Raw genomic sequence first — 15,949 nt, forward strand, 5'->3', positions numbered from 1 at the left:
TGTCTGATGTGAAGCATCAAGGTCCAAAATGTTGGTGGTTAATTAACAGCAGTTAGGGTGGGGTTTAGTGGAGCTGAGATGAGATGATGAACCGCTACAGCTTCATGTCAAGCAAATAAACACTCAGATTTAGGCTTTTATGTCTCCTTGTTCACAATATTGTAACCCAACAAAGGAAGTTAATCAACATGATTTAGCTTTCTAAGCATGATTTTTAATAAGATCTGTTGCAGGTTGTTATTTCCCAAAAGTGTCCGACCCTTCAGCTGATAGCAGCTGGATAGACCCTGAACTGGATAAAGCAGGTAAAGAAAATGAATGGACTGATATTTTCTAAAACTACGATCTTCAAACATTTCACTAATCACAGCTACTATATCAGTGCATGTATGAGCCATTTAAACCTCATACATGACCAGTCATTCATGTTGGGAATATAACAAAAAATCAGTGGTTAATGGTTGATAGTGACCAAAGTGCACAAGTGTCAGGAAACACCTTTTATTCACCTTTTATTCCTTCCACTGACCTTAACTAAGTGTACAGGAGTGTGTGTATATATATATATATATATATATATATATATATATATATATATATATATATATGAAATAATGGTGTGTGTGTGTGCGTGTGTGTGTGTGTGCGCGCACATACATTGTTATCACCTGCAACAAATGCTATGGACTGCTATCTGGGCTCAATCTGCTCTGGGTTTACTAAGAAGGACTGCCAAGAGTTATCTGTCTCACTCTGATATGCACAGATAAGGGCCTTGGGCTCGCTGTTTAAACACCTGGGGCCGGGGGTATTAGAGTGCCCTCCGTACCCCTTTGCCACAAAAGGAGAGGAAATGGAAGAGTGAGCGCAGGCTGCTACTTCTGAGGAGAACTGTGTGTGGAAAGTAATGAACACGAGTGGGTGCACGTGCAGAGGTTAATGTGGGGGTGATTATTTCCCCTACTCCAAAGCTCCTAAACCCCAATACCACCTTCAACAACTGGGGAAAAAAAGAATAATGTTCAAATTAATAATGACAAAGCTATTAATAACTACATGAGAAATAACAAGACACCGAGTTAAGTTGTTTCCCTTTCATGCACCCGAATCTTCCAAACAAGAGAAGAAGAAAAAAAATACAAAGTGTTCTTATGAAAAGATGGAAGTAAAGCATTGATAGTTATCAGTCATGTTTAAAGGCTATAGGCTCAAAATGCTCTTTTTTCCCTCACTTATAGGATGTACATTACAGCCAGGGTCAGTCATTTGCATGAGAATGGACGATTAAGTGAAAGAGATAAACCCAAGGCCAGTTCTAGTGAATTGGATGCTGTGGTTGGAATACCAAACAGAGGGATTTTTCTTTTCCTCTCCTATCCTAGCCAGCCTCCACAGAATTAGCCCCCAGCACCATGCATTTCTTTACTCAATATTTACTACAGTTTATATTATATATCATCTTTTTTCTCATTCCTGTGGGGTTTTCTAACATACCTTTGAGGTCTTGGAGTCTTGCCTGCTATAGACAGTGGCCACAGTGCTTTCAGCTGCTAACGGGTCATGCTAACAGTAAACCATGCTAACCTCTGTTAAAGTAGGATGACATGGCAAACACTACAATGTGGATATAGAGAAATTTCTAAGCTTTGAGCTGATTTAGCAATAATTTGCTCTGGCATGGCTCCTCTTCTGAGCAATGGTTAGCTTAGCTTAGTCAAACTTTTTTCCGTACTTCTTCGAACTGAGTCCACTATCTGGACCAATGTGTCCTGCAGACAGGATGCTGACTGCTCATAAGTTTACACAACCTGACTCCAACCCAAAAACAAATAAACAGAAGAAGAAGAAGAACAAACAAAGTCCTTTCTGAAATAAAGACGTGGCTCATTAGTGCGGAGGTGGTGTGAAAGTCGTCAGATGAGCTGCAGGAACGTTAGCGTTTTTCTGCCTTCTTCCATTTCTCTGGAAGAAAATGATTTGATGACATAATTTGAGGACCTTAAACACATGTTAATGAAACAGAAACCAAGGGTGCTGATAGTGATTTTATTAGCTAAACAAATTTAGCTAATAAAACAAATTTCTTCTTTAAGGAGTAATGCGAAAATGGCTTTTCTGAACGTACGTTAGACTAGATTTAGAAGTAACTGACTGATTTATCTACATGAAACGGGTGCTGATAGTGTAGGTGTGGTGCTCTTCATGAAATAACCCAGGACACAGAGGAATGAAGGGGAGCAGAGACCAGATTTATACAGGAAGTGGGTATGCATTCATAGAAGCACAGACACCTCACACCACTGACCTGCGCCACATCTGGAAACAGTTATACTCATGTTTGACTTGACCTGCCTGCACCAAGTCAACTCTGCCAACGTTTTTATGTGTTTTTTTGCAGGATCAGCGGTGACCATGACACAGAGGCTGCTGGGAAATGAAGTGTAATTAGCCAAAGGGAACATGACTCCACTTGTCTGAAATAAAACATCATGTATACACATCAAAAGAATCTGTGATTTGACAGGCCAAAAACAGAAGAAAAAAAGCCTTGACTTGATATGCTATCAAATGACCCCCAGAGGAATGTGTGAGGACACGACGAGCGTCTGAATTATCAAGCATCTCAGACCAGCAGTGCGGAGCTTTTCAAGTGCGGACTGTGGATGATGCAATGTTTGATTTCTACACTTCAGGAGGCTGTCAGGACAGCACACGCAATATTAAACAGTGTCGTGTCGGTGTATAAACCAGTCTAAATTAACCCATTAGTATGCTATGGGGCGAGGCAGGAAGATCAATGCATGAAACGGTTTGGAAATCTCCTTTGATACAAGATTTCCCAGCTTGAGCGAATTGATGAAATTCCTCTTGAAACACAGGCAACTGTTTCACACGCTAGACTTTTCTCAAGACAGAGCTAATGTAGGCTGTCCATTAACACTGTGAGACGACATTACTGTCCCCTTTGCGCAGGCTGAAGAGCATATTTCAGCTCATCATTAGCCACCTCTACAGTTCCTTTATTCTTCTCCCCCTGAAGATGAACATTGTGGCAGTTTATGCAGAAATTCCTGCTTTATTTAATGAACAATGTGCACTTGTGATGAAGGCCACATGCGTGTCCACGTTCCGAGGTAATTGCAAATGCCGTAGTGACCAAATTCCCTGTTATTAAATATTGTAGAAAAAAAGCTATTAATATTTTTTCTGTAATATATTTTTTTCTTAAAATAGCCATGAGACAGATCTAGAAACAGAAGAAACTGGACTGAAACAGTCCAGCTGAAAGCCATGTATGCCAAGATACTGGCTGAAGAATGATGGAACGGGGCGCAAATCCTCAAGTGAACTTTAACCACAGTGCATTCCTATTGATTTAAGCAAACATTGCAGGGTGAGAAGGTGGCCTTCAAGGTAAGAAAAGGTCTCTAGTTTAGGGGGAGAAAAAGCACTCTGACTACAAAATACACAAAGAGGTGATGCAACAACATTGTACAAGGTGTATACACTCTGAAATATGTACAGCAACGTGATACGAATGGAGAGCATTTAACGCATCTTTCTAGTTTCAGTACTTTCTGTGAAATAACCTGGGCTTTGGGTTTACTTATATGAACTGCCTGACAGAGTGCTTGTACCCTGCCACTCCCCTGTCCTAGAACTACCTTCTTGTTTCAGGGCCCAGGTTCAGCACTCATTTCCTGAGCTGACCGTCTACTCCAATTATCAAGCTAATAAGGGACCCCCTTGTGCAGTTATGGGAAAGGGGAGGGGAACCGGGTCCTGGATGAGGAGCTTCCACATTGGTAAATGTATGTGATAGCTGCCGCCCACGTCTTGGAAGGTGTGACTAATGGCCTTGGACAATGTTAAGACAGCACTGCTTCGGCAGTCACCTGGGCCGTCTTGGCAGTTACTGAAGAAGTGAATCTCTGGACCTGAGCTGTCAGCCACACACAACCACAGGTCGAGCCATTGAAAAAAGGATGTGTCAGGTTTAAATGCAGCTTAACAGATATGAGGAGGGATTGTTCTGTTAGTTGTTGCAAGCTCTGACATAAAAATGACTGGTTTTAGCTTAAGTAGGACAAAGAGATGCTTGCCTTCTGAGGAAAAATTACTGAAAGCTTTCGCAGATAGTACAAGTAATCCATAAATAAGTCATAAATACTTTGTTGGATTTAAATGTTAGGGGCTTATGCTGAGAAGCTGACAAGGACTACACATATCCAGAGCAATATGACTAGCAAACAGCGAGAGTTGACTTACCTGTGCTGCTCCACAGCGTCGTTATCTGGTAGCTCTGCACCGCAAACATTGCAACGCTCATGGTGGTTCCTGCCGTCTGGTTTCATGCCCACTGCCAGCTCCCCAAGCTTGTTGAAGAATTCTCTCTGGATGAAGCTCTGTGGCAGGAGTCCCCCATAGGCACTCAGGTCCATAGACATAGCCAGGGCTGGGGACATGGGGAGGGCTGAGGCCATGGATACTGGCATGGACATCATGGCATCTGATTTATGATTGATAGGTAGGGAGTACAGCGAGGCCAGATGTTTCTCTGTCATGCCAGCCATAGCTTCCAAACCCATCTGGCCGACTTCAGCTTGCTGGTCTCCCATGCCATCATCGCGGACGTAATGCAGTTCTCTAGCACTGGTAATAACGCTGCTCCTGGTTGGTGTTCCAGGGCCGTCTCGGTTCCTGTCTTCCCCGCTTCGTTCTCCATTGCTGGAGGCACTGGACTCCATGTTCTGAGGGCTTTCATGGCCATTGCCTCCCATGTCCACTTGCATCATTTCAGTCTTGATATCAGTCATCAGGTGGTGGGAGTTGCCATGGACAAGTTGCTCACCACCAAAGCCCTGCTGCAACAGAGACTGGCCAATACTCATCAGACTGTCCACGGCGGCTTTGGTGGGACTCAGGTTGGAGACGCTGAAGGAAGTGGAGACAGAGGGACTCAGATCTACCATGCCGGACATGTTGGAGACTTGCTGGGTACCTGGCAGACAGGGGCTCCCCATGGAATGCTTTTTGGAGTTCTTAGCTCCATTTTGGCCTTTGCGCTCCTCATCCTCCTCTGTGCTCCCATCGTTGGCATTTACCTCTACATCATTCTCATCTGAGGACTGTATGGTCTCCAGGATCTTGAGGCATTGTTCTTCCAAGTACTCAATCTCCAAGATCTCTGCTGCATACAGAAGGTCATCCAAGTCCTCCACCTTGGCCTGGAGGGTGGCAGTGTAAGCATACTCCAAAATCTGCTGAAAAGTCTTTGGTGAAAGAAAGTCCAGAGTGTAATGCTGGCTGCTGCGGTGGAAGAGGATCTCAAACATTTTGCTGGTGCAGGCTAACACAGTCCGGTGAGCATGAAACTCCTGGCTGTCAACCATGATGACAACATCGCACAGAGTCCCGGCCAGACGCATCTGGTTGGCCTTCTGCAGCAGGGCGGTTGGATGGTTGGGGTTCTGGAGCTGGATCATACCCATTTTAGTTAAATCCATTATGTTGATGCAATCCACGAGGCCGACTCATGAGGCTTGCCTTCCCCGCTCAGCAGAGGTTTTTGTAAACAAACAAGATGAAACCTGTACATAAAAACAGAAATAAGAAAAATCACCTCTGATAAATCATCATGAAACAGAAAAATATTCATCTCTTTTAAATTAACTTTCAGATAAACACACTTAATTTGACTAAATTTATGTAGTAAATGGCAAAAATAGAGCCACAGAAATCTGAACTAACTAATATCCTGTAAGGATGGTAAACAGCCTGTGCAGCGGCTTTGTTTTGGGGTTTTTTTAATCAGCGGAGTATTTGCCCTATTTCCTAAAAGAGACAGTTTGTTAGCTGTCCAACAGGCTCATCCTGCATACAGATCAGTCCAACATATGTTATGTTAAAAAGATGTCTTCATTTGCTTATCTGATGGGGATGTACAACCAGTTAAACAAGAGTGAATTGTGGGCTTTCACTGCTGCCTGGCTCACAAAGACCGTCAGCAGCCTTTCTGAAATTAAATAGCATCTTACTCAGTATTCTCATCACAGACGGGAGCAGAGAGCAGAAATGGGTGGAAAAGAAAGCAGGATGAGGCGAATGCTACAAAACACTGCTGTACTAAACGCCCCGCTCTGCTTTCAGTCACTAATGTTGAAAATCTCAGTGTCTGTGACTGCTGGTAATTTCATTATTCAAGTTAACAGGGCCACATGTTGCTCCGGCTCATTTCTAAAGCATGTTTGACCCACACTAAATAATGAGAACAGGCTCAGATTAAATTAACAGTCACCACTGCATGCACTTCCAATAAATGGCCATTTCTGTAACTTTCATGTTAAAATTCTGCTTTTTTTTAAGTTTAATTTGAAAAAATAATAAAAAGAATATATCAAAGATACATGACAGAAAGAATGAATGACAACCAGTTAAACCTCCACTGACCCACATTCTGGGTGAGCCCATTGAAATTAATTTGAACAATATTTGAGCAATTTATATGTTTTCAACCTTTTTATAAATAAATAAATAAATAAAATAATTTAGTTATAAACTATTTTAAATAAAGTATAAAAAGAGAAGTTGGACACTTCCAGCCCGTCTCCATAGACTCTGGATTCAAATATAAGTTCTTTTTTTTTTATAAGGAGCATTTCTAATCTCAGACACAAACCCACAAACATCTGAATTTGCAGATAAAAATAAAATTGACAGATAAAAATGACAGAAAAAAAGGCACTTTGTCTTCTTGGATAACTGAATAAATCGATTTTAGATGGAAGGTAATGATGAAACCACCGGGTTTTCCTCTAACTGAGACTCAGCCTTCTCAGTAAGTAGAGATCATGCCTTCAACCCTACATTATCTTTATTACATGTTTGCCCATAGCTCCGATTTATGGCCTCGTAAATGATCAATGCTTGTTGCGCTCAAGCTGCGGCTTTACCCAGATCGCGATGTAAAGTTGCTATTTGTAGGGGGCAGACTTCGTCTGGTCTCTTTTAATAAAGAGCAGGACTGCGTGCGTCTAGACGGCATTAATATCGGACATTCAAATTACACCTAACGTTACAGAAAATGCTAAAGAAAAAGCACTAAAGTGCATAAAAGCCTTGAGAGATTCTCTCACCCAGAGGGCTGTATAGATCGCTGACAATAGCCAAATTAAGCAGACTTCACAGGAAGGCAACATGATCAATCTGATCACGAGTTGTCTGCCGCTGCGCGCCGCGACACGCCAGACACAACAAGAATAAACTGCGTTCAATATTCCACGCGTGAGCCTACACTGACAGAAAACAAGCGTGGGGAGAGCAATAAAAACAAAAGAAGGGACAGATGCTTCAGGCTGAGCCTGCTAAAAAGAAGAAGAAGAAAATAAAAAGTATGCACGAGACAAGGCAGCAGCCAGGATCCAAACCAGCTCTGATCACCGCAGGTGGACTTTGTTTTAGGCAGCGCCGCCGCGTTACAGTTCAGGACAGGCAGGTCTGAGAAAAAGGAGTGAAAGGAGGAAGAGAGAGATCTCACAGATTCGATAACAAATCAATTTGCCAATGCATGTGTTACCAGTTGCCCACCTTACAGGGTGCTGCGCGTGCTACAGCAAACCGATTATCGGTAACCGATCAAACATCGAGTTGCCTGTCAGTCAATTACAGCCTGACAGTACAGGTACAGAGACTGGATGTGGGCTTGTTTCGTGTCTGAAGACCCAAGAGTCTCCAGTTCTCATCATGATGTAATCAGGGCTAAATAAGCCACACTGGTGCGTCTGCAGACACAAGGACGGGAAAGGCTGTCGCTGCTTTAAAAAAAAAAAAAGACCAAAAGATGCAGAATTTCCACCAAAACTAGCAAAAGCGATTTCCCAAATTAAAGTGACAACGCATCGCGGCGTCATAACTGTCTGGCTCCCGGTGAGACGGTCAGACCTCACGTCCTATGACTGCGATCTCCAGAATACTAACCAGACAGGGAGAGGTGGAGAGGGGGGGTTACGTCAACCGTAACATTTCTACAACATGCTACCGTGCGTTAATGTAAACTTCATCACCTTGCAGCGCAATCAGGTAAACACTTGTTTTCAGCCAGAACTCCGGGTGCGCAGGTCCAACTCGCGTGCCAAAGTCGCGTTTGCTGGTAACTTCAGCAAGAGGTTGACCGAGGACAAGCGAACGATCATCAGCGCCGTAAATGCATGAAAACATCCATATGGTGAATGAAAGTATATAGAGAAAAAAACGATAGACGCATGCAGAGTAGCGGGTTTAGCACTTGTCGCTGGGAAACTGCAGCTGCATTTAGCCCGGGTTGGTACTCACCTAAGTTGCACGGTTTGACTCCGTATAGTGTACGGGGATTGGGGCTACAGCATAGTAAGGCAGTTCGCAGTACCCGCTCTCTCAACACGCACTAACTCCTTTCTTCTCTCGCCTTAGCAAATCAACACGGCGCTGACGTCAAGGCAGCCAGACGATCAGCAGGCAGGCGCGCGGGCGCGCGGGCAGCCGGCCCTGCGCTCCGGTCCATACAAACACTGACAAAGTGAGACACCTAGGGGGCTGTCTCATGTCAAACGGCTGCCTAACTGTACTGGCAGTGCCCTCTCTCCAGCTGTTTCAGCACACATACAGTAGCTTACCACCTCCAGTTATTCTCCAGCTCCTGCCAAGGGCTGACTTTATGGTTTGGCGGCCCTTTGGGGGGGAAAAAAACATCATGTTGGGGTGTGTGTGTGTGTGTGTGTGTGTGGGGAGGGGGGGGCATTGAAGTCCACTACACCCCAACATGTTACCTTCATTAAGTTTTGCTTTAGCAAAGCACAAAAGAGACAGTGGATTGAACAGGACAAGGAAGCAGTCAAATGAAAATTTCTAGAAATTTTTAAATATTCAAGAAGTGGCTCAAAATTCAAAACAGAAGCACTAAATGCTTGGATGTTGTAGTCTAGTCAAATAGTTTGTCAGTGGGTTGAGAAAACTTTGTGATATTAGTTTTTATGTAAAATTGGAGAAAATGTTTTTGCTTTATTTCATGACAGTCATTCTCACACATCCAAGGAATTTCGCCCTTTCCCAACTACTTTTAATTCACCACTGCTCCATCATTAACCTTTTAATCCTTAAGAGGGCTGAAAAAGTAGACATAATCACCTAAAGAAATGGATAATAAAACAGCACAATGGTGTCTATTTTCAACTGTTGCTCCTAAAAGAAGGCTGGAAGTGTAATTTAGTCCTAAGATTCGTGTTTAGAAATTATTTTGTTGTTGAAATGGCTTCTGTGTGCATGGAATCATTGTTCGTCGTCATCATGCTGGAATCATGGCGCTATCCTCTGTTAGATGGGGGAAAATAGATAAAAATCTCACGTTTCTCAACCTTTTATTGAAGCACAGTAACTTTATGACCCTGGGAAAACATCTGAGGTCCCTGGATACCAAGAACATGAACACGAAACAATTCTTTATTTACTTCAAATCTTAGATTTTTGTTTTAATAAAAGTAAGGCTAGAACAAAAATTAACTTAAAAATTGAGTGTTAAAGTAATCAGAGGAAATAACTCCACAGCCAGTGGAGTTGATTTTCTTGTCTAAGATCAGTAGAAAATAATAGATTTTATTACTCATGTGTCACTATAAACAAAGTGAGTTATCACCCCTGGCTACAGGGAACTTGACAACACAACTAAACAATGGTCATGTGAAAGATGAAACTGGTTTCACAGCAAAACACAACACTAAATACAGACCTGAGTTTCTGCTGACCAACACAAATTCAGGTTTATTTTATTTATACAACAGTTTGCACCATTATTGGTACCAGCCCCAAAAAAACTCAATCCTATGCTTAGCTACTCCAAACAGGGACAAAGTGGAAGGATGCAGACACTGAAAACACTTGAATCATGTACGTATCCTGGCTGACATTAATGTAAAACTCCACAAACAAATCCCATCAACTTCCAGTACAATTCATCAACTATTTTTTTTTTTTTTTTTTTGCCTGTAAAAGCTGACAAAGACTTTTTTCACCCTAGTTTCAAAAAATTCCATGAAATTAGATTAAGTTATTTTTTTAAGTGCACTGAAAAGCAAGAAATGTGTTTTGTGATAGAAATCGAAACTTCTTGAGACAGCATTGGACAGAAAGATGTGTCTCTCATGTCATGAGCTAAATACATGTCAAAGTTCGAGTGTGTCACACCCTGCTTGGTCCCATGTGACAGAAGCACAGGTCAACTTTTGTTCCACGGCTACCCCATGACACAGAAATGTAAGCTAACATTGTTGGGATGACTGGAAAAATTCAGTATTAACATGTTTTTTGTATCCTAAGGCACCTCTTTATTCAGATTGTGGGTTAAATACAGCACTTGGTACAGGGAGCAGTTTTGTGTGCCACAGCCAGACTTGGGTCCAGTGTGGGGATCAGGGTACGTCGGCATGTGAAGAATTCTGGAAAAAAATCATTTTGATTGAGTCACATTTTCCTCATCTTTTCTGCCACAGATGCTTCACTAGAAGTTTCTTTTTTTTTTAGAAAGAAACTGCATTAAGAATAATTTGGAAGTTCCTTTTCTTGTTTTATACACATAAAAACAGATTAAATGATCTGCATTACACACTTCTTTCATTTTCCACTTCTTCTAGTCAGAGATGCAGTGTGTGCGACAACTCAGAATTATTTGCCTTGATAAAATTCTTTAAGTCTTTTCTACTAAAAGCAAACAGAGCTTTTTTTTTAACATAAACATGAATGATGTGTTTGCTTTAATAATGACTCAAGGCAACCTTTTAGCCATGGCTTTAATTCTCTGCATTCTAAATGCTCCGAGCTCTTACTCTCTCAAATTAACAAACACAAATTGTCCAAACTTAGGAAAGAAGAGGAGAATATGGGGGTAAATTGTTATTCATTGGTATTGGCGTCTATGTTCCCCAGATCTAATTGGATTACTGAGGCTCCTAAGTTTTTATCTGGAACCAAAACCGAAAAGTTTTCAAGTAAGCCTTGAGTATATCACCATTATTCCATGTAGTTTGTGCAATCAGATGTGACTTTGACATTTTTTTCTGTGCACACATTCTCATGCAGATACTACAGTTTGCACGTGAAAAAAGGAAACAAACTGCTTAATTTTTTTATTTATTTAACAGGGCTGCTTAGTTTTAAATATGAAATTAACACAGTGGTAAAAGCACAATCATTTACAAGGCAGCTGCAGTAAGGACACGAAGGTGGGAGGGCCTCATCGTCCAGGTTGATGATGTTAGCCACCTTCGCACCTCCGGCTCACATCAACACTCCCTGACTCAGGCTGATAAAACTGAAGCAATGGACAAGTCAGATCAGAGCCGACTTTCTGAGGCGGACGGAGGTCATTCAGCGTCTGCAACAGATCACTCGGCAGGTTCTATCACTCATCAACTGACAGCACCTCTAGAGAAGAAAACAATAAACCCAACTCAGAGCAGTAGGTCCTGGCATACATTTGATTGACAATATTTTTAAGTCCTCCTGAGATGATAAATTTCACTTTTTAAATAACCTGGAACAGACAAGTGGACATTTTCAGCAAAGCTTCTTCTATAAAATCTCAGTCAGTTGTCAGTGTTTGCTTTTTTCTGTCCATCCTTCATTTGGGAAATGCTTTGTTTTCATGTCTGTGCTGATTTTCTTTTTCAAGGCAGAAAGTGACTCAGTACCTGGGAAAGTTAGACTTGTGAACTGGGATGGTTCATAAGGTGGAAAATTAGTTAATTGTTGTCCTATTTATCTGAACTTCAGAATAACACAAAATTAATCCAAAGAATGATGGAGTCAGACTGATAAAAACAAGAAGCTTAATTCCAGACTGGGAATGATATTTAACTACTGTAAGCTATATTTTATTTCAGGATTTTCTTGGGTTTCTAACACAGAAGAACATTATCTTAACAAAACCTGCTTCTGTCCTCCCATTGCTACCAGAGTAGTTCAGGTTTCATGTGTAGTTACAAGTTTATGGCTTTTAAATATGAATAACACAGGTTTGAAGACAGCTGTCAAGAAAATCTTATTTCTTTTAAAATACAGCAGTGCTCTGGGAATTTTTAGATTCATACAGGCATGGATCACAAAGTGCTTCATTACTCTGAGCTGCATGCTGTGCAGGCTTAGCCAGGGATAAAGAAAAAGACACTCCCCTAATCTGGCAATAATCCACCGTTTTACTGAAGGAAAGGAAGATGAGGGCTAAATTATAAAAACAGATAATCGCTGCATGTTAAAATAATACGACAGATAAAGATGGTCTGACTGCAGTTTTACTTTTAACTGGTACGACTAAGTGTGAGTGAATTAGAGGTTAGAGACATTATTTCTATTGTTCTCACACAGTTTTAATGTCTTTTTTTGGCATAGACATGGGATGATTGGAATAAAAAAAACATTGGTATGATTTCCTTTTCTGTAGCATTACATTTAAAGTCCACCTCCACTTAATCTCCTGTTTTTAACCATGTCAGTGTTTCAGTGCTATGGCTTTGGAGGATTTCTGCTGTCCTTCTGCGGACCACCACCTACACTCTCAGAAAGCTGAGGTCAGACAGCTACTTGTGGTAGGGGCTACGCAGCTAATTTGCTTACACTGTAATAAATGGATGAAATGAGATGCTAGCACAAGTAACTGGTACAAGCTAACAGGCAGCCAGCTGGTGCACCCCTACCCAAGCGAGCAGGCACCATGTCTGAGACCAGATCCAGCAGAGCGAGTGGGCTCTAGAGACTCTGAGCTATGCGAGTGACCCCCTGCCTTCAGCAGCAGGGATGTGACTTGGCTAACAGTTGCTTTATCAACTGGAGTAGCAACCGCTAGCTAGCTGTTGGCTAATTCCTCCGTGTAGCTTGTGCTAGCTTTTTATTTCATGTGAGTGGAGCCAGATTAACTTGTTAATATAAGCAAATAAAAAGGCTTTTACACATATCACATTAAGCCCTCAGTAAATAAATAAATAAAAATAGAATAAAATTTAAATCATACAGTTTTGAGGAAGACATGACATTTTAGTAGATCTGTAACAGCTGGTGCAGTAATTTTATAAGTAGGCTGAAATAAATTTCAAATTTATTCAAAAGAAACTAAAAAAACATGCTAAATTAACACCACGTTAATGAGCAGTGGTTCATAGTTTAAGGGATGGAAAAGAGGAAACGTCAACTGACTCCCAAATAAGAGATTCATTTGACTGTAACTTTATGCTGACCTATGGTGTTAATTTCTTCTTCTACTCTAATATTAAATTACCCATAAAGAAAACTAGACAAAAGACCAAAACTTGTATATAAGTTTGGTACTTTGGGGGGTGTTTGAAACTGATGCACTGGGCTGCTCACTGAGCACTAGTATGTGATGAGTTAGGATTGAGAAGGAGTTGAAAGGAACAGTTAATGCTGTTGATCCATTAATGACAGTCTTAATTACCACAGAGGGTTAGTTTTAAATTTGAAGCCAGTTTTCAGGGATATGCAGGACTGAGAAGAAGAAATAATGTGATGAGAAAACATGGACGACATCGATCACCACACTGACTTATAAAACCCGCTGTTGCCAAATCCAAAATATAGCTATACAACGCTGACATAAATTACAGCAAACACTCTATTAACAATAAAATATTGGTAATTTTTTGGTTGATTATTTGATACAAAATGCACAATTTCCCATGAGACTGGCAGCCATTTTCTATTTTCTATTTTCTATTTTCTATTTCTATTTTTTGTGCTAAAATAATGCTTATGTCATGCTGAAATATAAAACTCACCAGAGAGCTGCAGCACTGCACTGGCTTGTATGTGTGGTTTATTTGCTGTAAATACTCAACAGAACACATATGCACCATTCCACCAAATATGTTTCCAAGCTGTTTAAATCAGTTCTTATTAAAATATAACATGCAAAACCATATCTCCAACCATAGACTGGTATGAAACGAAAACTTGTGGTTTTATTTCTTTATCCCAATTTTAAGTACTTGTTTGAAAAGAAGAAATGGATTTGTAGGTCCATACTGATCTAAATTATAAAGAAAAACCTGTGTGACAGGAAAACCTGGGTAATAGTTCCCTAATGACGGAAAGTATTTCAGGTTAAGATGTATACTGCTCTACTGACCAGAAACCTCCCATTGTCCTTATCCTGTGCTGGCATGGCGCTTGGAGGAGGTGTGTGTGCCTGCATGAGTTTCTGTTTGTTGGTGGGGGGGTGTATAGGCCCCACACAGTGGACCTTTGTGAAACTGCCCGCGCAGTCAAGCTGAATGGACTCTTTTTACATTTGTGTAAACCTGGGGGCGTCTCTGGCACTAAGGCCACGCCTCACTGACCCCTGACCCTCACCTCTGACCTTTGCTGGATTTGGTCGGGAGGTACTTTTGGTCAACATGTGCTCATGTGTAAAGCCAAAAATGACTCAACTGAGATCTTACTTTGACCCCGTTTTGCACATAAAGTGTGTATTGCGCATTTTATCTGCAGTATACTGCACACAACCTTCGATAAATAGTTCAACCAGTTGATAGTTATGTTGTTTAACAAGCTCTTTTTGGTGCAAATCATTAACTTAAATCTCTAGAATATTTGAGAAAATATGGTGGTAGAAACAGAAAGAGGTGATAAATGTAGGCAGAGCAGGATAAAGATGCCAAAAAAAAACAAACCCTTGCTACCAGTGTTTTATAAATTAAAAAATAAATCACTTCAAAGCATTCTGACCCCTGAATGACCAAACTTTATGTGTTTGCCAAGTTACAGGTTTGCTCACTTCCACACATGCAGAGAATGGCCCAACCTGCTTCAGGTTAATGGGTGAAATGGCTTTGTTGACCTAGGTGTTTTATTTATCAAGTGCCTCTTTACTTCTCCATTCCAAGCCTTCAGCTGCACCCTCAGAGGACAAACTACAGCGCTTAAGAGAATCCTCTGGATCAATACTTCTCTTGTCTTGAATGGGAAAAGAATGGCAGCCCCACAAACTGGACCTGTTTGGCCAGTTTCAGATGAAGAATACCTTGATCTAAGACTCTGCAATCATTTCTTTAGCCAAAGAATGGCTGTGGTAAAAGGACAGTTAAAAGATTATAAGGTTGCTAGAAATGGAAAATGAAGCATTGGGGGAAAACTTGGGACAACTGAACAGCAGAGAGCACTTTCTCACCTCTAAGCCAAAAAATAAATAAATAATAATTTAGTTACTGGTTGCTAAAAACAGGCCAAATTAATCTGATATAAAGATTAATTCCACACAGCTACAAGAATGTCTCCATCTTTAAAGTGAGTACCTGGAAAAAAAAAAGCCTTCTTGTTTAAACGTTTTCATGGATTAGATTCCCCTGAATGACTTCAGGAAATTTAGCATCCCCTTGATATTAGATTGAAAGATTTAAAACATGACAATAACCAGCAGTGATGCAACCTTTCACTCAGTTTTATTGGTCAAATCCAAATTTATGCAGTTAATACCATGTAAATGTGTTTTCTACTAAAGTCTGGTGGTAATGACTCTTTTCACTGACATACGCTGGCAGTATTTGATCTAAGGAAACAAAAAATACAAAACAACAACAAACAAATAAAATAAAAGAGCTGCACAAAACAAGTGAATAATGTAACGCTGAAGGAACAAGTGGCTTCATCCTTGCTAGAAGACTTTGGCTCATTTATACTGTAGACAGTGAAATAATGAATGTGCCCTGTAGTGTAGAAGTGGGATATGCTGCATGCTAGTGAAGAAATTTATGATCTGGTCTCACATGGTGTCATGCTGTTAAAAGATGGAAAAAAGAAGAAGAAAAAGGTCTAGATGTATATTTGTTAATGTCATAGTTACACTGTCATTTTTCAGAGGAAGCCAACTTTAACTTGATGATTCATTCCTTGTGTTTTCAACTATGAGCGGAGA

General features: G+C 40.8%; 1 protein-coding gene across 3 annotated transcripts in view; it reads right to left on the reverse strand.

The window, feature by feature from the left end:
* zbtb16a (zinc finger and BTB domain containing 16a) overlaps positions 1 to 8,409 on the reverse strand; it is a 157,438-nt gene extending 149,029 nt beyond the window's left edge. Inside the window, exons 1-2 of one of the 3 annotated variants that reach the window (XM_042007706.1) lie at positions 8,332 to 8,409; positions 4,270 to 5,591 (exon numbers count right to left, since the gene is read on the reverse strand). In XM_042007706.1, coding sequence (XP_041863640.1) covers positions 4,270 to 5,507 — 1,238 coding nt within the window. In that variant the 5' untranslated portion in view covers positions 5,508 to 5,591; positions 8,332 to 8,409. Of the gene's footprint in view, positions 1 to 4,269; positions 5,592 to 7,587; positions 7,673 to 8,063; positions 8,128 to 8,331 lie in introns of those variants that run through there. The other 2 variants (XM_042007707.1, XM_042007705.1) reach the window with 2 other exon arrangements.
* Between the last annotated feature and the right edge of the window lie 7,540 nt (positions 8,410 to 15,949).

Source organism: Melanotaenia boesemani, chromosome 15, assembly GCF_017639745.1.
Source record: "Melanotaenia boesemani isolate fMelBoe1 chromosome 15, fMelBoe1.pri, whole genome shotgun sequence".
NCBI lineage: Eukaryota > Metazoa > Chordata > Actinopteri > Atheriniformes > Melanotaeniidae > Melanotaenia > Melanotaenia boesemani.